This window comes from Octopus sinensis, linkage group LG22 (genome assembly GCF_006345805.1).
Source record: "Octopus sinensis linkage group LG22, ASM634580v1, whole genome shotgun sequence".
NCBI classification, from domain to species: domain Eukaryota; kingdom Metazoa; phylum Mollusca; class Cephalopoda; order Octopoda; family Octopodidae; genus Octopus; species Octopus sinensis.
Genome location: NC_043018.1, coordinates 4,566,708 through 4,593,619, shown reverse-complemented (window position 1 = coordinate 4,593,619; position 26,912 = coordinate 4,566,708). Strand labels below are relative to the sequence as shown.

The following is a 26,912-nucleotide window of genomic DNA, read 5'->3' as shown; positions in this document are numbered from 1 at the left end:
TTATTTAAGTCCACTATCTAAAGTGTCCTCATTTTAAATGGACATAGTTTATTTTCATATATAACATATAAACACGTACATCTTTTAGAAAATTGTCATTTCATAAGATTTTGTTGGCAAAGTTTTGAATTAACGCAAACATTTATTTACAAGAAAGAAAATCACCAGGGCACCCTCAACCAACTCCTCCAAATCCTTCTGTCAAAACTGCATTGAAACTATTTGTAGGGAATTTTTTTTATCACAGCAACTGGTCACATACCATAAGGTTTAACAGAACCTACTGAACCAAGCCAGCACACTTGCAGCATTACCAAGGACGATGGTGAGGCTAAGGCGTTGGGAAAGCCAAGCACCTTCATGGGCATCACCTGACGCCTTGGTGAGGTGAGCTGCCAATTTTTACTAGAACTTTGTGGTTAGTGACCCAGTCCCTTCGAATATCTCAAATGCCACAGGTTGGAAGAGATAGCTCACTGTCAGGTCCCAATACTTCAGGGTTTTCTTCCATTCAATTACGGAAGCAGTGACCCTTCCATAACTGCAGCATCAAGGATGTGGGAGGTAGAAAAGGAGTTGCAGACTGTGGTGTCCAAATGAGGCACCTACCTCTAACCCAGGGACAGAGGGTAAGACCATCTGGTCTCTTTCCATCACTTCTGGATAACCCTAATGGCTCCAAAACTGAGGGGATATTAATCTGAGCCAGGACCTGCTTAATGAATAAGTTTAGCTTGGTGTGATGAGCGAAGCAACCATCATTTAGGTGGAAAGACAGACTGTGAAGACCTGTGGGGTCAAGGGTCCTACCATAGTGGCATCTCAGTCCCCTACAAACATCAGCTCCCACTGAGTGCAATGGAGATGCTGAGTTCATCTAAACTGAGTAGACCTCCAATGTTGGCCACATGTAGGGCATCAATCCAGTCCCCTGAGAATTTTGCCCAGGATGAGGTGGTGAAGCATGACCTTCGAACATTGGGCCTTATCGAGGCAATGACTAGTGACTGAGACCTTTGGAAATATGCTGCACTTGAGAAGACCTAACAAGCCAAATGAGACCATAGCCTGTGGCCTATGCCAAGTGGGTGTAACCAGCCCACTTATGAACCCCTCGTTCATTGGACAATAAACTTTGCTTGCAAAGACCTGTTGAGGCAAGTGAAATCAAAATTAAAAATCAAAATCAAAATTGCTGATGTGGCCAATGACAGTACCACTTGATTGGCACTCATGCTAGAGGAACGTTCAAAGCACATCCAAGCCTGGTTGTTGCCAGGGCCACGGATTGGCTCCCCTGCTGGCAGCACGTAAAAAGCACCATTTGAACGTGATCGTTGCCAGTGTCATCTTACTGGCACGTGAGAAACAACATTTGAGCATGGTTGTTGCCAGTGATTCCGGACTGGCTTCTATGCAGAAAGCATGTAAAAAACACCTTTTGAGCATGGTTGATGCCAGAACCGCCTGACTGGCCCTTGTACCAGTGGCACGCAAAAGCACCCACTACACTCTCGGAGTGGTTGGCGTTAGAAAGGGCATCCAGCTGCAGAACCTTTGCCAAATCAGATTGGAGCCTGGTGCAGCCTTCTGGCTCGCCAATCCTCAGTCAAACCGTCCAACCCATGTCAACATGGAAAGTGGACGTTAAACGACGACTACGATGATGGTGATGATGATGAAAGTAGATGATACCTTGAGAATTGATCAGATTTATCAAAGAGAGAGTTGAAAGTGGCACCTGAATGCAGCTTGTCCCACACTCATGTTGTAATAAAATAAGTAACAGGAAAATGTGATTATGAATTGCTGACACAGTTTTTCTTTTTGTTTGTTTTATTAAGATATCGAATGAAATTAATCAGTGGCATAGCACGGGTTTCCCTTGCCTCGGGACACAGAAATTACTATGTACGTTATCTTAATCAACAAGCATGAAAGGCCAAAGGAAATGTTGCAATCCTTTATTTACACCCGTGCCTGGTAGGGTGTGGCTGTTCCCACCCTCAACGACTCTTCATCTTAAATATTGTGTTACTGTTGTGCACAAGTCACGTATTGTCAGATAATAAGTGTGTTCTACATTATTGCTTATGATATTTAAATAAAACATGACATTTTTTCCTGTAACTTTATTTCTGTTCACTGAAAATTCATGTTGGAACAGGTCAGACGTAGCTTCAACAAATGATTTTTCAGTCATTAAAAGTTTACAATAATAACGATAATGATCAGCATTAACCACAATAATAATTTAACAATTGAGTTGAAAGAGAACTATTCCATGTTATTTAAGAAATATCATTCTAATCTATTAATAATTCTCTGTTAAGAGAAAGTAATTTTCAAATAAATCCGTATCTAAGGACAACAAACTCTTTAGCAAAGTGAGGTAGAAAGTCTACCGAACAACACATAAGAAACATCATGGCGGTCGTGGAGGAGAGTTTGCCGAACTTGGCTCGGAATATCAACTTTTTGAATGAAAGTAACAAGATGATTCGCAGGAAAGCACTGCAAGACATCAGTAAAGACATAAACAAACGAAAGCCGGATCTGGAAAGCTCAGACTTACAAAGGATTTTTAACGAACTTCTTAAACCTTTGTTGAAAGAATTCAGCGATCCTGCCGAGAGTTGTCGCGAACAAGCCATAGAGTTGATGAGCGAATTGTTAACAATAGTCCCCGGGCAGTGTGAATATTTACCTTACTTAATACCTGTTTTGGTCCAGAGATTAGGACAGCAAGAAATAATCGAGAATTCAGAAGAAGTTCGTTTGATTCTCGTTCGATTATTAATCAAAGCAATGGAACTGAATGGAAAGAAGATCGAAGCTTACCTAAATGATGTTATAAAGATTTTACAAAGAACCATTGTAGATAATTATCCTCAAATAAAAAAAAATAGTTGTATGGCTGCTTCGTTATTGGCAAAGACTGTTCCTGATGTTTTCCATATGCAATCGGAGTCTTTGATTAATCCTCTCTTACAGAATCTTACTCATCAACATTCAAAGGTGCGTGTCTGTGTTTTAGAAGCAATCGGTAAGTGTACTTTCATATTGGTTAATACAAATATATTTATACTGCCCGTTATTAGAGTGTGTTTTTATTATTTCTGTTATATCGGTATATATGCAAACAAGTAAGGTGTTAAAAAAAGGGGGGCCGTCTTGTTAGGCAAAAAACCAACCGACAGACGCTGGTGGTTGCAGCGTGTTTGAGTGTTCGACTTTACTCTCGTCACTCCTGTTTTTCGGTGCTTCGTTCCATTCCTATCCTTGTCCAAGCACTCTGCATTCGTCCTCTTTCCACATCATCCCCTCTGTGCTTTGCATTCAAACACCATCCTTAACAACTCATTCAACCCCCCCCTCTCTCTCTCTCTCTCTCTCTCTCCTTCTCTCAAATAAACATCATTGGAAGGCCATTGTCATGACAATGGTCAAAGGTGGAATATGGTAAATTGTCTAAATGATTAAAAAAACAAATGCTTTCTCTCTTTCTTCTCCACCACTCTCTGGAAGCATCTGCGAGTGTCACACGTGTCTATCTTTAACCCCTACCCCAAGCAATGAATCTTTAGGAGACCACTCAGCACTTGGTCACTTAATGACACTAATGTGCACAAGAAAAAATATCTTCTCTTTTACAATAATTCTCTGCTTCTGTGTCTGGTCAAAGAAATTCAGTATTTTGTACTTCATAAATTTGTGGATAAGGTCAAGTATTAAGCTGCTTAAATGAGTGAGTTTGGTCAGTACTGCTTGAGTAGACTAACATTTACTAACAACTCACATATCCAGCATCTTGGATTTACTTTGTTTATTCAGCTTATTTATTCCACCAATGACTGGGATGGAGACAGATACAACAGAGGACCAAAATGTCTTGTCCTATCTTGCATTCATGCTTGGGCTGTGTAAACACCTATGCTGGTGGTACGTAAAAATCACCCAGCACACTCTGCAAAGTGGTTAACATTAGGAAGGGCATCCATGCCACAACAGACCATTTAGAGTCTGAACTGCTGACCAGCTTTTGTCAACCATCCAATCCATGCCAGCATAGAAAACAGATGTTAAATGATGATGATGATGACAACAGGTTAGACTGTTGGAAAAGAAATATCTCTAACATTGGGCTACAACAAGAAACCTTAGATGCTAAGAACCTTCCTAAATATCGTAGATGTCCCTAATAATTCTGTTTCCCAGAGCTGCACTAAATTAGTGTTATGCCTGTTTCTTCTATCCGTCTGTTCAAATCTTTAGGGATGGTTCCCATAACTACAGAGATACATTTTACTTTAATTTTTCAAAGCCTCTGTAACTCAGTGGCTTGGTCTGGTTCTTTGCTATTTTTCTCTATACTTATATTGACTTTTGCCTCATGTGGGACTGTAAAGTCAATTACCTTGCACTTTCTATTCTCTTTGTCTATCATCATCATCATCATCATCATCATTCAATTCTGTTTCCATTTCTTGCTGGGTGTCTTCCTGCTGAGTTGTTGTTGTTGTCGCTTTACTTCTCAGAACGTTCAGTCTAGTTTGTTCCAGTAGATTCTGTGAAAGCAGACAGCAGCCTGCTGTCAGGGATCTCACAGGGTCTCTTTCTGCACCTTATCATCATCTTGGTCCATTTAGTTCTGGCAACTGTAAAATGATGACTGAGCCTGTGCTGCTCACCTGCAGGGCCTGTGCTGCTCACCTGCAGGGCATCTGCTGCACAAAAGTCTGTCACCTGTTGTTCGGTCCTCATTTATACCGTTGTTTGTGTATTTTATTATCCATTACTCTCATGCAGTGGGAAGTGTTGATAAGGTGTCACACCCACCAGTATTTTTATCAGGACACCATCTCTAGAGGGGTTTGTCTAAAAAGACTCAAAAAGGCCCTTCTTCCCTTGGAAGTTTAGGCCTATTATTATTATTATTATTATTATTATTATTATTAATATTATTATCATTATTCTTTCTCTAGGTGATGTTATCCAAAATGGTAATGGCAAAAGTGTTGATGATGTCAGATTGCACTTGGCTCAACGTCTTTTTGACCAGGTTCCTGCAGTCAGAGCTGCTGTCACAAACGTTGTTGGCAACTGGCTTCTATACTTGCTAGATCGATATTCCTACCATCACAAACTTATCCCGTTGCTGTTGACAAGTATCAATGACAGCCAGCCCTCAATACAAGAATCAGCCCTTGCTTTTTGGCATGATATAGGTAAGTGTGTTGCTGGGAGTGAAAATGCCTTATATTTATATATATATCTCCACTCGTAGCATGTCTGGACAGTTACATTCATAAAAGTTGGAGTAGTTGGTGGCAGGACTAGAAATCCAACCTGAATGCTTGCAAAAGAGTGAACTCTGCTAAAGCCATCTTAGCATTGTTTTTGGCCACCAAACAAAGTAATGCCCTTGAATATATAGTATTTTAACACCAAGCCACTGCATACATAGATTAACACTGGAGTCCTAGACTTGTGGGGACCCAGGGCAACTTCCCACTGTGCCTCTGCCAGGTGGTATCGACCTGAATAATGGGTTAGGTCATACAAGAACTCAGAATGGAAAGATCCAAACCAAATACCACAAAACATCCTGTCTGATGCTCTAACAATTCTGCTAATCCAGATGGTCACTTCTGGAAGGCCTTTGGTTAAGAACAGTCTCAATCAGGCTTGAGTTGGAGCTAAACCATAGCATAATACATTGCCAAAACTGACATTTCATTTCCACTATGTTTCTTCTTCTTCTTCTTCTTCTGATGATGATGATGCTATTAAGTACCCTGGACTGGTTACTTATTTTATCAACTCCCCGAAGGCAAAGTTGACCTTGACAAGATTTGAGCTTGCCATGCAGAGAACCAGAACAAACGCCACAAAGAATGTCTTCCAACACTCTAATGACTTTGCCAGTTTGCTCAAAAGTAAATACTTTTATTTTGTCCGACACTGACAATTTTGTTTCTTCATCATCTTTATGTTATTCACAGAAGAGTTGTTTCTTGCCAACCACATGTTTACAATAGGTAGAGCCAGAAGGAATTTCTCATGTGGTCTTTCCCTGCAAAGAGATGTTGGTGGTGGGGTGATCATACCTTCGACACTAAAATGAGAGTATTTTCGGGTCACAGGGGTTTCTTGTCAGCAAAGAACATCATGATGATAATCTTTGCATAATTTTGCAACAAGTTCTTATTTAGTTGCAGAAAGTTCCTCAACATTCAGAAATACAATGGTCAGTGCCAGCCTTAATGGTAGGCACTGGCCTATCTTCTTGCTTTGAACCAAACAACTTCTAGTATCTGTTGAGCTTCTGGACATTGTTATCTTTATCTTTCAACTCAACCTCAAAGTTTTTAGTAGAATTCACTGGTTTTGATAAGTATTACTTGATAGAGATCAGAATTCAATAAAAATACACAGAGCTGTGTAAAGAAATGAGAAACTGTCACATAACCATTCCACTTCAAAGAATCGAAAGAAGAAGGGATTGTACCTTATCTTTACTTTATTCTTGTGGACGAACCCACTGCTTTGGAAAACGAAAAAGCTAGGGGAGTCAACCTCAACAGATAATCAAGGAGTGAAGTCCCTCAGGTGATCTGCTGTCCTCTTTGACACCCTTCTCGCAACTGCAGAGTAGGCGGGGGCTCTCCGGCCCTGTAAGGTAATTCATCATGGAGAAAGCCATTCCAATGTAAAACCTATAGCTTGCTGGTCACTGTAGCCACCTTAGCTCACTGAGCCACTGAGGTCAGATCCCCAAGTTGAAAGTGTGCGATTGGATTGCGCAGACTGACTCTCATTTTAGAACTGTTAAGTGCAGGCAAGACGAGAAGCTCTGCAACTCCAAAGATGGCAAACTGTTCTTCGTTATGATCTTTGGACACAAAGAAACTGCCATCATTATTCCTGTGGATGAACTCAAATGTTGGTTTTGTTGTTGGTGTTTATTTTCCTGGAATTAAAGTGATTTAATTCAAGTAAAATATGATTTAGGTCACCATTTCTTATTAAATCAAGTTGTTCATGGAGTGATCCAAATCAGTCTTTATTGTTTGTATTGCAATAGGTTTAAAATATGAAAAAGAAAATGAAAGTGATTTAAAAGACCAATTAGACTTTCCAGAGGAAGAACCAAAGCATTTCCCTCCTGACAGTAAGTTAATTGATTTTTTTTTTGTTGATCTGAGAAAAGGGCTGTGTCTGTGTAATACAGAGTGTGTCAGATGATTGTCTTCTCAGGCATAACAAACTGCCAGAAGTTTCAGCCCCTTGTCATTTCCTCAGTGAAGCCCAATGTCTAAAGATACTTACTCACCACTTTGTCTCACATCTTCCTGGGTCTATCCCTTCCACAAGTTCCCTCAATGATTAGAGATTGGCACTTCTTTATGCAGCTGTCCATATGCATCATGTGACCATACCAGCACAGCCGCCTTCTCTCTTGCACACAACATCTGATGCCTCTTATGCCCAGTTTTCCTCTTAAATCATTTAAACTCTGTCATGTGTGCACATTGACATTACCCATCCAGTGGAACATGCTGGCTTCATTTCTTTCAATCCTTTGCATGCCCTCTCTAGTGACCCACATGTACCAGAGCTATTCATACACAGGAATCATACAATCTACCTTTCACTCTGAGAGGGGCGACCATTTCTTATCAACAAAGGTAGCAGCTCCCTAAATTTTGCCCAACCTGTTCTTATTCCGGCTACTAAGCTTTCAGAACTTCCTCCTCCACTGCTGACTTGGTTACCTAGGTAGACAAGGTAGACAAACCACAGACGCCTTCGGGTAGATGGCCCTGCTCGATCTGTAGAAAAGGCGTAGGTAGAAACTCTATGAGATGTACCCAGTGTAAGCTATGGACACATAAGAGGTGCAGCAATGTCAAAAGAAAGCTAACTGGGAAGAAAGATTTTGTATGTGGCAGGTGCTCAGTAGCAATAAACACTGAAAATCTGCAGAAAACAACTTCCGTCACTTTCCAGGGGAAAAAACTAGAAGTAGTTGATAGCTTCCATTATCTAGGGGACCAAGTCAGTAGCTGGGGTGGGTGTGCTGAAAGTGTAACTGCTAGAGTAAGAATAGCCTGAGCAAAGTTCAGAGAGCTCTTACCTCTGCTGGTGACTGAAGGCCTCTCGCTCAGAGTAAAAGGCAGACTGTATGATGCATGTGTATGAACAGCCATGCTACATGGCAGTGAAACATGGGCTGTGACTGCTGAGGACATGCGTAAGCTCACAAGGAATGAAGCCAGTATGATCCGATGGATGTGTAATGTCAGTATACATACTCGACAGAGTGTAAGTACCTTGAGAGAAATGTTAGACCTAAGAAGCATCAGATGTGGTGTGCAAGAGAGACAATTGCACTGGTATGGTCATGTGGCGAGAATGGATGAAGATAGGTGTGTGAAAAAGTGCCAATCCCTAGCAGTTGAGTGAACTTGTGGAAGAAGTAGACCCAGGAAAACCTGGGATGAGGTGGTGAAGCATGACCTTTGAACTTTAGGCCTCACCGAGTCAATGACTAGTGACCGAGACCTATGGAAATATGCTGTGCGTGAGAAGACCCGGCAGGACAAGTGAGTCCATCCCAGCCAGCCCACTTATGCATGCCTTCCCTCCCTTGGACACACGAAGGCCTGTTGAGGCAAGCAAAGTTGAAATCGAACCTCATCCAACAACAGGCACCCATGCCAACCTCCCTTCATTGGACACTAAACTCTGCTTGCAAAGACCTGTTGGGGCAAGTGAAATCGGAATCGAAATTGAACCAATCCTATGACTGGCACCCAGCAGTTGCCAGTGCCGCTGGACTGACTCCTGTGCAGGTGGCAAGTAAAGAAACACCGTTTCGACCCTGTGCTTGAGGAGATCCATTGAGTCAAGTACACCAACATCAAAAATCAATGGAAACTGCACGTAAAAAGCACCAATCCGATCGTGGCCGTTGCCAGCCTCGCCTGGCACCTCTGCAGGTGGCACGTAAAAAGCACCTAGTACAATCACGGAGTGGTTGGCATTAGGAAAGGCATCCAGCTGTAGAAACACTGCCAGATCAGACTGGAGCCTGGTGCAGCCTTCTGGCTTCCCATATCCCCGGTAGAACCGTCCAACCCATGCTAGCATGGAAAACGGACGTTAAACGATGATGATGAGAGAAGATGCAGGATTTGAACTCAGAATGCAGTTGCAACACAGATACCACAAGGTATCCAGGATGGGATACTTTGTAGTATCTGCCATGAGTTATTTGCCCTGGAATGATGTTTTATTTATGAATCCTTATAAGGATGAAGGGCACAGGTGACTTCAGTGGTAGTTGAACTCAGAACCCCAGAGTTGGAACAAATTCTTCAAAGCATTGCATCTAGTCCTGTAGCAATTCTGTTATCTTGCTGCCTCAATGTTTAACCCTTTAGCGTTCAAACCGGCCGTATCCAGCCCAAATATTCCACCTGTTTTATGTTCAAACCAGCCAGATCCAGCCTCTCACACATACCCCACAATGTCATTCTAAAAATAAACAATCACATCATTGAAATCTTCAAGTTATGATGCAGGATTAATTTAAAACAATTTGATCAAATAAACATTACATTCGACAGAGTAATCTGAATGTCAAAGGTTTAACAAAAATATATTCAAATAATTCATCAATAAATTTTTTTTTTGCAACATTATACAATTCTTCAGTCCAAAATCTTCATTTTTTCTTTTCTTATTTCCTCTTTTTTATTTATTTATTTATTTTTGTTTTGCTTTTAGCTGAGAGACCGAATTTGGGATGTCGTGTTCTTGTGAATCGTCACTTATCCAAAATATTACCTGCATTAGTGAACGATCTGAAGGACTGGGTTCCAGCTACTCGCGTCCAAGCATCAAGTTTGCTGTGTGTGCTTCTGTTGAATGCTGAGAGGAGTATAACACAACACTTACAGATTCTCTTGTCTGGGATGTTTACAGCTTGCAAAGATGAAGAAAAACAAGTGGTATCAAATGTTAGTCACTTTTTGATTTGCATTTTTTGGACCTTTTTTTAAAATTTATGGTCTTTCCTTCCCTAGTAAGGACAGAATGTGTTTTTTAACATGGCTTATAGGTGCAGACATAGCTATGCTGTCATGAAGTTTGCTTCCCAACCACATGGTTCCAGGTTCAGTCCCACTGCATGGCACTGTGGGCTCATATCTTTTACTATAGCCCTAGGTCAACCAAAGCCTTGTGAGTGGATTTGGTAGATGAAAACTTAAAGAAGCTAGTTGTATATATATATATATATAGAGAGAGAGAGAGAGAGAGTGCTGGGTGTGATGTACAGAAATTGAATATTGAGAAAATAAGTTGTCAGAATTTTAGAAAAAATGATTTTTTTCCAAAAGTCTGACAATTTTTTTCTCAATATATGTGTATATATATATATATATATATGCATATATGGGTACAGGATGTCGCCAACTGTGTAAACAACATGAAATATACAGACAAATGAATTAAATACGTCAACAACAAGAGAAAAAAACAGAACGATCTTTCATCTGTTGTCTGTCTGTCTGTCTACTCCTCATTTTGAGTCTTCAAAGACAGTTGCTCCCATAAATGTTAAAATAAAATTTAGGATTTATGGAGGGCCAAAGTTGGGAACAAAAACAGGACAGTGGAGACATACAAGGAAACTGAATGAAAACAAAATATGGAGGGTTGTTAGACCAGAATGAGAGGAAAATAGTGAATGCTGGGAAGAATATTTTCTTTGGAAAGAGGTCTACATATTTCCTGTTGTTTGCACAGTTGGTGACGACCTGTACCCATATATGCATATCATCATCATTTAGCGTCCGTTTTCCATGCTAGCATGGGTTGGACGGTTCAACTGGGGTCTGTGAAGCCAGAAGGTTGCATCAGGCCCAGTCTGATCTGGCAGTGTTTCTACGGCTGGATGCCCTTCCTAACGCCAACCACTCCGCGAGTGTAGTGGGTGCTTTTTACGTGCCACCCGCACAGGAGCCAGACGGAGCTGGCAAACGGCCACGAACGGATGGTGCTTTTACGTGCCACTGGCACGGAGGCCAGACGGGGCAGCGCTGGCAACGGCCACGAACGGATGGTGCTTTTTACGTGCCACATATATATATATATACACACACACACATATGCATATGTATATATATATTATTTATTATTATTTAATTGAACGCCACATCCATTCCCAAGTAAGTATACATATATATATATGTATATATATATCATCATCATCAGTTAATGTCTGTTTTTCATGCCGGAATGTGTTGGATGGTTCGACTGGGATCTGGGAAGCCAGGAGGCTGCACCAAACCCCAATCTGATCTTGCAGTGTTTCTACAGCTGGATGCCCTTCATAAGCCAACCACTCTGAGAGTGTAGTGGGTGCTTTTTATGTTCCACCGGCACAGGGGCCAAAGGAGGCTGATATCGACCATGATCGGATGGTACTTTTTATGTGCCATTGGCACAGAAGCCAGTCAGAGTGGCACTGGCATCAGCCACGTTCGGATGGTGCTTTTTATGTGCCACCAGCATGGGAGTCACAACTAACATTTCCATTTGATTTGATTTTCATATTGATGTTGATGTACTTGACTCAATAGGTCCCCTCAAGCACGGCATGTCACCCTACAATCCAAGGTACTTTTGGGTGGGCTGATTATGTGATGCTGGTGTAGATTACACCTGTGGACTCACTTTATTTGCCAGGTCTTCTCAGTCACAGCATACCTCCTGAGGTCTTGGTCTTTTGTCATTGCCTCTTTGAGGCCCAACATTCAAAGGTCATGCTTCACCACCTCATCCCATGTCTCTCTCTACCCCAGATTCCTTCCACAGACACACACACAAAGACACATATATCTATTTGTCTGTCTGTAAATATTTATTGTCCGTGAAAATTATAGAATACTAGCAGTATCGCCCGGCGTTGCTCGGGTTTGTAAGGGAAATAACTATAAAGCATTTTTAGAGAGTTATAACCAAAAAATGGAAAAAAAATTATGGTAAATTTTTTTTTAGTTAAAAAGGTCGAGTTGCGTCCCCTAGACAGTCTATGGTTTGTGTTTCTGATTCTCGACCCCATGTCGAATTTATCGATTTTTTTCAGAACTGGAGGAACTTTTCAAAATTTTCGCTGCGTTAGTTTTGAATTATGACATTGGGCTTTGTGTGTGTCAAGTTTCATCAGAATCGGTTGAAAGCTGTGGTCAGGGTGAGGGTACAACCTAACAGACACACAGAAACACACACAGACAAACTGCCGTTTATATATAGAGAGATAAAACAACTTTGATAAAAAATTATATCTACTTTTCTGACGAAAACAATGCCATTCTGAACATTTTGGCCGCCACTGTACATGCCAAAACTGACCTCGTCTGTGCTTGTGCAATGTAAAAAGCACTTGGTTCACTCTGCAGAGTGGTTGGTTTTAGGAAGGACGTCCAGCCGTAAAAACCATGCCAAAACACACTGTGAAACATGGTGCAGTCTTCTGCCTAACCAGCTCCTGACAAACCATCCAACTCATGCCAGCATAGAAAGCAGACATTAAATAATGTTGGTGATATATATAACGGGCTTCATACAGTTTTCACCTGCCAAATTCACTCACAAATCTTTGGTCAGCCTGAGGTGCCACGCAGTGGGTTGAACTCGGAACCATTTGGTTGGGAAGCAAGGCACATAAAAGGCACCTACTACACTCTCAGAGTGGTTGGCGTTAGGAAGGGCAACCAGCCGTAAAAACCATGCCAAAACAGACAGTGAAACATGGTGCAGTCTTCTGCCTAACCAGCTCCTGACAAACCATCCAACCCATGCGAGCATAGAAAGCGGACATTAAATCATGACGATATATATGTATATATATGTGTGTGTGTATATATATATATATATATATATAGGAATAAAAAATGGAGTTAACGCAGGTTTAAACAAGTATTTTTTCTTTCTACATATGTTTCAAACACAAAAAATCTCTTGCAAATTATATCTTCTCATAATAACAAACTGTTAAATATTAATACATTTACTAATACTAACATTAATTTAGCTACTACCATCCAACCCTCTAGAAATATTAATAACAAGGTTATTGTATCTGAAGTCAATCCCAATAGAATTAAATTTATGTCAAGTAACTCTAAGATTAAAAATTCTATATACCAGTGTATAATCAGTACTCGTAATAAAGTACAATTTTACATTGGAAGCACATCGTTAGAGTTATCTAAGAGAATTTCTATCCATTACTCAACATTTAGGGATAGAAATAAACGGAATAGTACGGTCTCAGCAAACTGATTTGGAATTTAAAAGACCACAATGAACAATTTCATTTGGAATGGTTGATCCTCTCAATTTCGATACCATATGACAAAGGCAAGAAATTCTGTCTTCTTTGCAATTCTGAGCTATTTTTCATTATTTTTTCTAAAAATACTCTAGTAAACACGGTTATAGAACGAGCATACAGATATAAGCATTGGCAAAAACATACTTTTAGTGCATATAAGTAGTCTCTATCATTATATATAGTTTAGACTTTAATTTCCTTATATTTAACATTCACTATTAATATCCCTACTCTTTCTGTTAGCTACTTATGACGTTATATCATATAACGTTTTTTTAAACAATATTAATAGCGTTCTGTCTATCGCTATACGAATCCATCATTTTTTGCTAAAATGTCGTATCGACAAGTTTCGTTTTTTCCCTTTCCCGAAGAGAAGATTGCATTGTTTATACCTTTTATTCTTTTGAATAAGTATCAGTGGAATTTTTGAAACATATGTAGAAAGAAAAAATACTTGTTTAAACCTGCGTTAACTCCATTTTTTATTCCTATTATTCAAATATTCAACGTAAACACGAAGTTTCAACCTTTATAAACAAGGAGTTACAACATCTTTACTTGTGAGATTTTTGCTGTCCTGGTAACTATTCATTCATTTATCCGTGTTAAATGTTAACAAGGTAAAATACACTCATCTATTTATATATATATATATATATATATATACACACACAACAAGCTTCATACAGTTTCCACCTACCAAATCCACTCACAAGTCTTTGGTCAGCCTGAGGTGCCACACAGTGAGTTGAACTTAGAACCATATGGTTGGGAAGCAAGGCACGTAAAAAGCTCCCACTACACTCTCAGAGTGTTAGGAAGGGCAACCAGCTGTAGAAACTATGCCAGATCAGATTGGATCCTGGTGCAGCCTCCTGGCTTGCTAGTCCTCATGCAAACATGGAAAACTAAGTATTAAGAAAAAAAACAATGGTGATTTAGATTTTGTATAATTGTTGTTTTTGTTGTTATTAATTTTACTCCCAGAACAGGCTTCTTATCAAAGATGCTCCCAGCCATGCCCTATATAAGACTACATTATTCAGAAGACAGTGTATGTTATAAGGCAGATTTGGCTGTTGTTTTTAGCAAGTGAAGCAACCATGTAGGCCTTCTCATCCACTACTCAGTGTCACAGCCACTTTCTCCTACCCGAAACCAGTTGACTGTGAAGTAACATTGTCATTTCATTTCTTAGCTGCTTACTTTGCCTTTTGGTTAGAGTGAGATTAGAACTGCTCTCCATTTGGGTATTGAACTCATTTCCACTTTGACTTTGCGACTTTTAATTAATTTCTTCTCCACAGATGCTAAAATCTGCCAAACTAGTTGGTTATTTTGTCCAAATAGAAACTTGGAGTCACCTTCTTTTGGATCACATTTGCAAAAACCCTGATGCAGCTTCTTTGATGATTCTAGCTGCAATCATCGAAGGCTGCGACCGCAGCGAACTCCATGGCCACTTGGAAGCAATCTGCAACACACTGATTCTACCAGATGTCTCTTATCATTTACAGGTATATTTTCAATTTTTGTTTTTGTTTTGTTGAACAGTTACAATTCTTGATATTATAAACATCAATATGTGACAGTCAAGAGGGATGGGCAGGTTGGATATAAACTATATGCTCCCTACTAACTGGAGATGAAAAAACAAAATACTGCAGATGCAAATCTAACCCAAAAATGGTTTACATTCTAAGAATTTAGAAATTTTGAGAGATAGCTTTTATCTTTTACTTGTTCTAGTCATTGGACTGTGGCCATGCTGTGGCACCACCTTGAAAGGTTTATTCAATTATAGTGAGCTCAGTACTTATTACTTTTTAAGTTTAGTACTTAATCTGTTTCTTTTGCCAAACTGTTTAGTTCAGGGATGTAAACAAACCAACACCAGTTGTCAAGTAGTGATTGAGACAAACACAAAGATGCACATATAGAGATATATATACATATAAATGTGTGTGTGTATACACACATACATATATATATATATATATATATATATCATCATCATCATCATCATTTAATGTCTGTTGTCCATGTTTGACCAGGGCTGGCAAGCTGGAAGGCTGCACCAAGTTCCTGTCTAATTTGGCATGGTTTCTTTGACTGGATGCCCTTCCTAACGCCAACCACTTTGCTGAGTGTAACAGGTTCTTTTACGTGCCACCAGCACAGGTGCCATTTGTGTGACACCAGTATGTGTCACAACTATGATTTTATGTGGTTTGATGGGTCTTCTTCTCAAGCACAACATAATGCCAAAGGTCTCAATCATTGCCTCTGTGAGGCCCAACACTTGAGAGGAGCTCAACCATTTTGCCTTTGTAAGGCTCAACACTCGAAAGGTGGATTTTTATGTGCTACCTGCACAGGTGCTGCTTACGTAACATCAGCTTCAGCTATGACTGTGATTTCACTTGGATTGACGAGTCTTCTCAAGCACAGCATATCGCCAAAGGCCTCAGTCACTTGTCCAAAGTTTGGAGATCATGCTTCACCACCTCATCTCATCTCTTCATGGGTCTACCTCTAGCACAAGTTCCCCCTCTAGCACAAGGGATCAGCACTAGTCTTCTTTCAATTTTCATCAACCAAATCCACTCACCAAGTTTTGGTTGGCCTGAGGCTATAGTAGAAAAAACTGGCTCCCAAGGTGTCGTGCAGTGGGACTGAACCTAGAACCATGAGGTTGGGAAACAACCTCTTACCACACAGCCATGCCTGCACCTGCAGTAGATTATTTATTTTTTTTACAGTGGAACTCGAAGTAGATAAAACTATAAAGATTAGCATGGAGAATATTGGATTAATAAACACTTGGACAGAAAAGAGTTGAAAGCCTTCAGCATTTTTCCATCCGAGGGTTTTTTTTAACCCATTATTTTAGACGCTGTTAAATATAGCTTTATCTGCTTCAAGGTCCTTTGTTAATCCTTTAACATTGAAGTTACTCTGTTGATTGTAACGTTTTATCACTCACTTTGTTTTAAATTAATCTTACATCAGCTTTTGTAGCTGAGGACAGCTTTTGTCTTTTACTTGTTTTAGTTATTAGACTGTGACCATGCTGGAGCACTGCCTTGAATAAATTGACTCTGACAATTTTTCTTGTTTTTTTTTTAAAGCTTGGTACTTATTCTCTCAGTCGTTTTTGCTAAGTCTTGAGGATGCAAACATAAACAACATTGGTTGACAAGCTGTGATGGGGGACAAACACACACACACACACAGATGTGTACACATATATATATATGTAGACAAAGGGCTTCTTTCAGTTTCCGTCTACCAAATTCACTCACAAGGCTTTTCTCAGCCCAGTGCTGCAGCAGAAGTCAGTTGCCCCAGGTGCCACGTGTCGTGAGACTGAACCTGAAACCTTGTGACTGGGAAGTAAACTTCTTGCCACACCTGTACTTATATCATTTTTTTTAGCTTTAGAACAACATTGCAAGGTAGATGTTGGTGGATTGGGTATGATTGCTTTGAACAGCAAATAGATAGAATAATTGGGCTGGAAATTATCAGGTTTAGAAAAATGTTTCATCTCTAAAGGTGACTTTTGAAAAACCATATTCTTACTCTCTCAAAGCATGCGTTATTAAATAACAAATTTAAAAAAAAACCAGAAAAATATGTTAAGAGTTGAAAACAATTTCTCTTCTTTATAAATGGCAAATAAAAATCAAAAAACTTTAAAATATTTCAATCTATGTGATTGTTGTGGAGGCGTGTGGGTCAGTGGTCATAAGATTATGGTTTCAATTTCTGGACCAGGTGATGTGTTTGTGTTCTTGAGCAAAACACTTCATTTCGCATTGCTCCAGTCCACTCAGCTGGTAAAAATGAGTAACGCTGCGATGGACTGGTGTCCCATCCAGTTGGGGAATATACATAAGCCAGAGGGAGTGAGAAACCGGGTTGGCAGCCCTCTGCTCCAACAAGAGTAATGTGGACTAACCTAACAAATGTAATTGCTATTGTTTGAATATTGTGTTTCAGGTGAATGTATTGGTGGAATTGTATCACTGTGTCCAATCTGTGTTGTCTGTTGCCAAGGAAGATTGCTCAGCAGTTAGCTTCCAGTTGTTTACTGTTCTTATTACTATCTTGTCTTTGAATCCAACTGAGAACAGTCAGCTTACCGAACAAGTAAGTTATTCTTCTTTGTATGTATGTATGGGTATATATATAAATGTGTGTGTAAATATACACATATATATCTGTTAAGTGGTTCATCCAGATACCCTGCTACAACAGACAGTTGGTGTCTGGGCAGCTCTCCGGCTGACCAGTTCCATGTCAAACCATCCAAGCCATGCCAGCATGCAAAGTGGACATTAAACAATGATGACATATCATCATCATCATTGTTTAACGTCCATTTTCCATGCTAGCATGAGTTGGGTAGTTTGACAGAAGCTGGTCAGCCGGAGAGCTGTCCAAGCTCCTATTTGTTTGTTTTGGCACTGATTCTATGGTTGGCTGCTCTCTCTTTGTGCTGCTGGCCTGAGTGCACCTTGCATGGCCATTGGCGTGAGTGCATTGTGCTTGGCGCCAACATGTGTGTGTCTTGTACAGCACCAGTGGAACCAGCACAAGTGCGTTACGTGTAGCACTTGGTACGAGTGCATTTTACATGGCATTGGTACCTACAAGAAGAGACCTCATGGTTGGGAAAGGGAGTGGAGTGTTTGCCCATAAAAGACATGCCTAAATGTATGGGTGGCCATGGTTTTACTTAGCTTGATGTGTCTTCAGCAAATTGCCACAAGTCTGAGTCCCTTGTCATCTCCTCATGTATATATATGTATGTATGCATTCTTGCATGCTTGTTTGTTTATTATATAGCTTTTATCCTTTACTTGTATCAGTCATTGGACTGCAGCCATGCTGGGGTGCCACCTTGAAGGGTTTGGTTGAACAAAGCGAATTTAGTGCCTATTTTTTTTAAAGGCTATAACATATCAGTCACATTTCAGGAACTGCTAGCTTATGGGGACATAAACAAACCAGCACCAGTTGTCAAGCAGTGAGTAGGGGAACAAACACAAACACACATACACATAGGTATTTACATGTATATGTATATACATATGTGTGAGTTATTGTCTATCACATTCATTAACAAGACTTTGATTGGCTCAAGGCTATAAGTGGAAGGTATTTGATTCCAGAGTGCTCTGCAGTGGGACTGAACCCAAAACCATGTGGTTGCTATGTCTATGTATTTAATAAGTATTGTGAATTGAACTTGAGACCATTGAGTAACTCCTAAAGTGTTTTCAGCTTTATAAATACACACACACACACACACACCACATATACAACTGGCTTCTTTCTGTCTGTCAAATTCACTGACTATAGCTAGGCTATAGAAGTAAAACAGAAGACACTTGCTCAAGGTGCTACACTGTGGGATTGAACTGGAAACCATCTGGTTAGTAAGTGGACATCTACACCTGTGTATGTCTGTGTGTGTGTGTATATATACCAGTTTTCAGAATTGGTACAGTGTGTTCTTACATGCTGTGAGAGACAACTAAAAGATTTGGCTGGGGGCACAGCCATAAAACATTACCTCAGAAAGTCCAGTCTAACCCACGCCAGTGCAGAGAAGTAGACACAAAAGCAATGACAATGTCAGTGATAGGAATGGATGACAGAATTGATAGAGCATCAGTTATAAGACCTGGTGTTGTTTGGTTACACCCCTTTGTTTTTCTTTTCAAATCCTGCTCAGTCGACTTCTGCCTTCATTAAAACACACCTTGATGAACTTTGTGTGACAGGAAATAAACAAAAGAAACAATTTGATTATTTAAAAGGATTGTAAGTTGACTGTTCTTTTTGAAATAAACTTCAGTTTCTTATTTCGTCACTATTTAGTGTCAGAACTGTCTCCAAGAGTTAGCTGATGTCCAAGAATTACCTGGTGCCTCAAAGCAACTCTTTAAAGAACACAGTCCACTGCTACTGGTCAAACTGAAAGAGACACACAAAGAATGGACAAGTCAGTCATTTGAAAGGAGTATCTTTGAGACTCTTTTAATGAAAGCTAATGGTAAGTTCTTTTATTTTACTTTTTCTTTTGTTTTTGTTATATTTTCCTCATCAACATGAATCAAGCAGAGAGCAAGGGCATTATAAATACCAATTTTGGCAGAAAAGAACAGCAGACCCCACTCTAATGGGATGTAAATCAGGGCAACAACTATGTTAACAATTATTCTATAGAATGCTTCAGAAAGAATGGTTATCAGAGTTGATAGGATGTTGGGGCACCAACTTGGAGGTTTGTGAATCATGAATTGTTGCAAGCTGTGGGTTGCCCATACAGTAAGCTTTCTACAGTGCAGTCCATTTAGCTGCAACTAGCTGCTATAAGATGGTCTATAATCCACCAGTGCTGCATGAGTGATTTTTTGGCTAAATGCAAGGTAGGGTTCTTTACAGTCTTCGACAAAATTTACCTGCAATTTTTGTGTGTTGTCTGATTAAAAGCATTGGACATCAGAGGAAAACATTTACTGTATTTACAAATGTATAAGATGCTCTTTATATAGTTTTAGATGCATACAAAAATTGGCCTGCATTTATTAATGCAGCTGTATTACAAGTGGAAGACCAAGTGTCATAGATGAGGGAGCTTGACGAACGTAAGTCTGCAGGGGACAGTAATTGGTACTAAACAAAAAAAAAAAAACTATTGTCAACAAGCGAAATTAAATTGTCACAGACTGTTGGTACAGACTTATGAAAAATTGACTCCAGCATCTCTGCAGTTATGTGGGGAGGTTGCCTCATCTCTTCATACCTCCTTCCCACACATAACCCACATTTAAAATATGTTGTACATTACTTAACGACTGTGTTACCTTTAAGAAACATTTTTTAAGTATTTAAATAAAAAAACATTCTCCTAAAAAGATGACAAAATGTTAATAAATTTTCAACTGCATCTCAGCTTTTTGCAATAAACGGATGACAACAAAAACTATTTGAATGATGCACCACCCTAGTGACTGATTGAGGTTGCACAAAGCATCAGTCCTAGAAATACATGTTTTACATCTTGTATGGCAATTCTCTTCACTACCAAAATATAAACAACCTCGCAGCTGACTGAAAGAAGATCACCATCGTTTAACATCCGCTTTCCATGCTGGCATGGGTTAGACGATTTGACTGAGGTCGTGCAAACCAGATGGCTGCACCAGACTCCAATCTGATCTGGCAGAGTTTCTACAGCTGGATGCCCTTCCTAACGCCAACCACTCCGAGAGTGTAGTGGGTACTTTTAAAGTTGAAATATGCTTCTCCTGTAACATAGTTTAAATTAATGATGCATTTTTGTTTACATTCATTATTTCATTATACTGTGCATGCTGATGTCATGTAAAATGCACCTACACCAGTACCATCTTAGATGCACCTCTGCCGTACCACATAAAACGCACCCATGTCGGTACCGTGTAAAAACCACTCATGCCAGCATCATGCAAAGCACCCAGTAAACTCTGTAAAAGTGGTTGGTGTTAGGAAAGGTCTCCAGCTGTAGAAACCATGCCAAAACAGACGACTGGGGCCTAGGGCAGCTGTCTGGCTGACCAGGTCCTGTCAAACCATCCAACCCATTCAAGCATGGAGAATGGAAGTTTGTTGTTGTTGGTGTAGCAGCAGCAGCAGCACAGCTTCATGCATTATTTCCCTTATGAAACTACTTTTGAAGAATTTTCAGTCGAATGAATTGAACCCGGGACTTACGTTTTTTTAAAGCCCGGTCTATTTTGCTGAACTGCTAAGTTACAGAGATGTAAACACACCAACACCAGTTGTCAAGCTGTGGTGAGGGACAAACACACACACACACACATATATGACAGGCTTCTTTCAGTTTCCATCTTCTAAATCTACTACCAAGGCTTTGGTTGGCTTGAGGCTATAGTGGAAGACACTTATCTAAGGTACCATGCAGTGGGACTGAACCTGGAACCATGTTGTTAGGAAGCAAGCTTCTTACCACATAGGCTTGCCTGCACCTATGCCACATCAAAATCATAGATACAAAGATATAGATATGTGTAGAAATAGATTATGTATTTATGGAAACAGAGAAAAGGGCAAAATGCTACAAATGTTCTAATAAAAGAAAGTTTCTCTTACAGAATCTGCATTGCCATTATTGACAGACGAAATAACTGAAATTCTAAGTGAGTGTTTAGATGTTGAGAAAAACCCAGAGTTTCGACTGAAGATGATGACCCTATTGTCTTGTGCGATCATTGAGCATAAACCAAGTACAGAGGTGCCTCACCCATTCAGTAGTAATGCACTTCAGATGGTTCAGAAGATGATTGTACCAAACCTTATCTGGAAAGCAGGGAGGATTGCGGCAGCTATTAGGACTTCTGCCACCTCTGCAGTCTGGGCCCTGCTGCAGAGCAAAGCTGTATCCAATGAAGAGGTAATTCAGATTTCTTGGAACACCCCCGCCTACTCTCTCTCTCTCATCACTGAATGCTTTAATTTATTTTTGTGTTGTTGTTGTTTAGTCCCAGGGGTCAGTGCTGACGAGGGTTACAAAAGATTCATTTTCTGCATCTGTCAAATGGGATGAGAATGAAAGCCATGAAGGGTTCCAGGCACTGAAATTGCTGAGGGTAGGGCAAGAGAGGGTTAGGGTACAGAAAGAGGTATTCTGGTTTGAAGTGATGGTAGTAGATGAACGAGTTTAGGGATCATAAAGGGAGCAGCTGTATTTGAAGGAGTGGTGGTGGGGGGGAAGGGGTAGGAAGATTGAGCAGCCATGACTGCTCGTCTGGTCTTCGTATCCAGGTGGGAGATGTGACTGGCAGGAGAGAGTGGAACCTACATGTGTGTAGAGACCACCTTACTGAGTGTAGTTGTCTGAACGGATTAGACAGATTTAGATAAGGCTTAAGAGCTGATGTGTTGGGGTTCCACATTGGATTGGGGTCCATAGATATTAGAGAGGCAGAAGGATTGTCCAGTGGGTTTAGTTTTAGGTTTTGGCTACTGGGGAAGTGTAGATGCTGTTGGTGTTCTGTGAAGTGGCATTAACCTTTTGGTGATCTGGTTTGAATGATTGTGACTGAGTGAAATCTGTTAAAGACATCCATGGGCCAAGAAGTTATGCTAAACTGCACAGAGTAACATGCCTGCTTCTTGCCTCTAAATTCCACTTGCAAGGCATTGATTAACAAGGCTACAATAAAAGATGTTTAGATGGTCATGGTAAGGTTGTCTTTGACTACAGTTTTGCACAATCAGGGTTGGTTTAGGGTTAAACAACAACATATGTAGAAGAATAAGAATCTCATGAAATCTTCAACCTGTTCTTTGTTTCCAGCTGATATCGGTGTCCTCGGAGCTGTTACCCCAGATTCTGTCTTCAATGGAGGACGATAACAGAAGCACCCGTTTGATCAGTTGTCGAGTGCTGACACGGCTGTTGGAGACCATGGCTGCCTGTCAGCAGATCGACTACGACACGTTGCACAAGATCTACCCTCATCTTCTCAAGCGTCTGGATGATGCCTCTGACGACATTCGGGTTGTTGTGGCCACAACCTTCCTGGCTTACTTTGATGCCTTCTCTGATGACTACGACACGGATTTCTATAAAGCCCATTTGGAAGTGATGTACCAAGGCCTGCTACTGCATCTTGACGACTCAGAGAAATCTATACAGGACGCCATATTAAGTAAGTTTATTCTGTCATGAGTTTTGTAAGAAGGTCAAAAGTCCATGGTGGGAAGTATTCCCATGTGTGGAAGATGGAGGTAAGCCTTTATTTAAAGCAACAGAGAAGGGAAAAGGTAGGGATAAGCTTTTAGTTAAAGTGATGCAGAAGGGAGAGGGCAGAGGTAAGACTTATAATTAAGGTAGTACAGGAGGGAAGCACAAATAAAAATGTCTTTTCAGTGTCCATTTCAAGCCAGTTGATGAAATGGCAGAGTTATTACACCCTGTGGTACAAGATGCCTTGTGACACTTGTTCCGGTTCTCTGCACACCAACTTTTCATCCTTTCCTGGGTCTGTGCCATAAAATACCAGCTCCTCGAGGTTGGCAGTGAATTGGCAGAATTGTTAAACTATCAAGTTCTGTGATACCCTACACTTTCTCTGTTGCATGGTTTAGCACCCCCACCTGGTCCTTGGGCCCTTGGTAGTCTTTGACACAGGACTCTGTTGAGGGTGACTTTCATGTGAAGGCTTTTGCTTTGGCAGTAACTTTCTCTCTTCCCTCACAAGTCTCGAAGGCCATTTTCTTTGCTGCATTCTTGTCATTAACGATCTTCTGTCTTTTGTACTTGTTTCAATCTTTAGACTGTGGCCTTGCTGGAGCAGCACTGCCTTGAAAATTTTTTGGTTGAATGAATCAACCCCAGTACTTATATTTTGTTAAGTCTGGTACTTATTCTATCAGTCTCTTTTGCCAAACCACTAAGTTATGAAGACATAAATATACCAACACCAGTTTTAAGTGGTACTGGGAGACAAAGACACAAAGGCTCACACACACACACACATATATGTTCAACCCATGCCAACAGGGAAAACGGACATTAACAATAATGATGATGATGATATATATATATATCATCGTCATCCTTGGCGTCATCGTTTAATGTCCGCTTTCCATGCTGGTATGGGTTGGATGGTTTGACTGAAGACTGGCGAGCCAGATGGCTGCACCAGGCTCCAACCTGATCTGGCAAAGTTTCTATGGCTGGATGCCCTTCCTAATGCCAACCACTCTGAGAGTGTATTGGGTGCTTTTACGTGTCACCAGTACGAGGGCCAGTCAGGTGGTACTGGCATTGGCCATGCTCAAATGGTGCTTAAGTATATCTATGTATATATATGTATGTGTGTGTGTGTGTATATATTGTACACATACACACACACGCGCACCCACAGACCTCCGCGCACGCACACATCCACACACATCCCCCCCCTCACTTTCCTTGTCTTTGAAAGCTCTCCTGTCTTTAAAAAACATTATTCTTCCACCTTTCTACTTCCGGTCTTTCAATATGTGACCTCGTGAGTACCACTGCCGATTTTTTTTTCCTCTGTCTTCCCTTCTCCTATGTTTCCGACGAAGAGCTCCGCTCGAAACGTTAAACCCTCCTTCTTTCCTGAGCGTCCAATAATACTTTATTTGTTCCACGTCCTCGCGTTGTTGTGTTGTTTTGTTTGGATTAACTATATATATAGAGTTAATCTTCTCTCCCCCTTTACATTGTCTGTCTTTCTCTTCTACATTATCTGTCTTCCTATTTCCTTCCTATCTCTTTCCATCGTTAGGCCTTTAAAAGCTAGCCCCTCAAATATACGGTCTCATTCCCGATTTCGAATTCCTCTGGCAAGTTTTCAGTTCGAAAATGAAATGATTTCAAGATAAGAAACCTTTTTAACTCAATTCAGCCCCTATTCTTCTCACCAGTCATATTTCCATGCAATTTGTTGACCCCTAGTTTGTTGCTTTGTTTATAATCTTACAGGTCACATGGCTGGATAATTTTTCACGCGGAGTGTGCCCGCCCTCCCACCCCCTCCACAGATACAGGAAGTCCTAAATTTTCTCATCCTTGTTGTCTCCCATGTACACTTCGCATCCCTGTTGTCTCCTATGCCCACTTCAAAGTCTTATGCCATCTGCTCCTCCTTCCATAAAAGGTAGTGGTCATTCATTGCAAGATATGTTTGGTGTAACGTACGCGGTTTGGACTTGAGTCTTATTGTTTGTCTATGAATACTGCCAAATGCGAGTTTTCTTTTCAGTTTCATGATGCTACTAGGTCGATTGCCTCCCACTTCCTCAGGGTTGGCACACTGAAAGGCAGATCTGGCGAGATCGTTGAATTGCTTGAACAGAGGTGTGTAGATATATGCTGTATTCAAGAGGTGAGGTGGAGAGAAGGTTCTGCTAGGTTCCTCACAGGTAAAGGATAGAGGTACAAGATTTTCTGGGCTGGGAATACTGAAGGGGTCGGGGGAGTGGGTATGCTTATTGCCGAAAAATGGGTAGATAAGGTAATCGAGGTAGTCAGAGTATGTGACAGAATACTGAAGATTAGATTAGTGCTCCATCATAGTTTAGCAACTATTATATCGGCCTATGCCCCTCAGCCAGGGTTTAACTTGGGATTTAGGTAGCATAATTTGACGAAACAGCAAATGTTGATAATAAATAGTAAAATAGAATTGAAAAATCTTAGAGCTTTCAGTCAGCCAATCTCTGACAAAATTAGAGAGATAAGTAACTTGAATGAATGAATATTGCAGTTAAGGATATGCGTGAAGTAAGGTTATCTTAAGTCAACGAGGAAGACGGAACTAATGAAACTGTAATTACATGTTGACATGGTAACGAAATAGAAAGAATAATGAAAGGAACCAATCAGAGGTTTATGATCTATGCAGAAATAGATGAAGGAGGTTGAAAAGACAGAACTTATAATCTGAGCATCTTCTGAGATTTGTATCCTTTCGGCAGAGGAATTAAAATATATACACACATATAAGATAAGAATATAATCACAAAAATGACTGTATAGGTTACATTAATCTTTATATAATATATATATATATGTGTGTGTGTGTGTGTGTGTATGCACATAAACACACCATTTAATAATGCTGTCTATAATTTTACATTACTTTTGTTGTTGTTGTTTTGTTTTTCAGATGTGTTGAAAAAAGCAGGTCATTTAAAGCCAGCCATGTTAGTCAGTGAAATAAACAAGGTGAAACACAAGCACCGAACGACCATCTTCTGTGACCAACTCCTCTCATTATTTACGTGAATGCTGTTGTTTCTGGGGGTTTTTTTTATCATCCAAATCTCATATTTTTGTTGTTATTGTTTTTCATGTTTTACAGTTTTAGTCTAAAAATAATTTGTAAAATTAAAGCAGAAAATGGAAACAAAAATTATAATGTTAATGGATTTTGTATTTTTCTTTTATGTTGGGATCACATGGTTCACGTGTGTGTATGTATGTACGTGTGTATATATGTGTGTGTGTGTATATATATATATAGTTAAAATTTACAGAAAAACAAAAGATGGAGACAGGTGTATTAGTCTGACGATTGGGAAAGGGAGAAAGTCTTTTATGTTTCAAGCCTATGATCTTTAACAGAAAGGAATAAAAGAAAATAAACAGAGAGAGAATGGAAAAAACTTGAGGACTTAGCGATCAAGCATGGCAACTGTATATGTGTATCTTTAACTTTTATTTGTTTCAGTCATTAGACTACAGCCATGCTGGAGCACTGCTTTGAAAAATTTTCGGTCAAACAAATTGACCCCAGGACTTAATTTTCATTAAGCTTGGTACTTATTCTACCAGTCGCTTTTACTGAACTGCTAAGTTATGGGAACATAGGCATACTGACAGTAGTTGTCAAACAGTGGTGGGATACAAACACACACACACATATATATGATGGACTCT

At 40.1% G+C, this 26,912-nt stretch overlaps 1 protein-coding gene across 1 annotated transcript; it reads left to right on the top strand.

Annotated features, from left to right (window-relative positions):
• Nucleotides 1–2,087: 2,087 nt before the first annotated feature.
• On the top strand, nt 2,088–26,347 carry LOC115223311 (dynein assembly factor 5, axonemal). Its single transcript, XM_029793823.2, has 10 exons — nt 2,088–3,046; nt 4,986–5,228; nt 7,088–7,174; nt 9,796–10,028; nt 14,722–14,931; nt 17,420–17,569; nt 19,307–19,481; nt 21,586–21,884; nt 22,791–23,145; nt 26,140–26,347. Exons 1-10 carry the CDS (start codon nt 2,428–2,430, stop codon nt 26,256–26,258), a joined length of 2,490 nt encoding a protein of 829 aa, XP_029649683.1. The 5' UTR covers nt 2,088–2,427; the 3' UTR covers nt 26,259–26,347.
• Nucleotides 26,348–26,912: the final 565 nt, after the last annotated feature.

Coding starts and splice junctions, on each gene's coding strand:
- LOC115223311 (XM_029793823.2), top strand. CDS start 2,428: ATGGCGGTCGTGGAGGAGAGTTTGCCGAACTTGGCTCGGAATATCAAC. Junction 17,570..19,306: donor ACAGTCAGCTTACCGAACAA/GTAAGTTATTCT, acceptor GTCACTATTTAG/TGTCAGAACTGTCTCCAAGA. Junction 19,482..21,585: donor TCTTTTAATGAAAGCTAATG/GTAAGTTCTTTT, acceptor TTTCTCTTACAG/AATCTGCATTGCCATTATTG.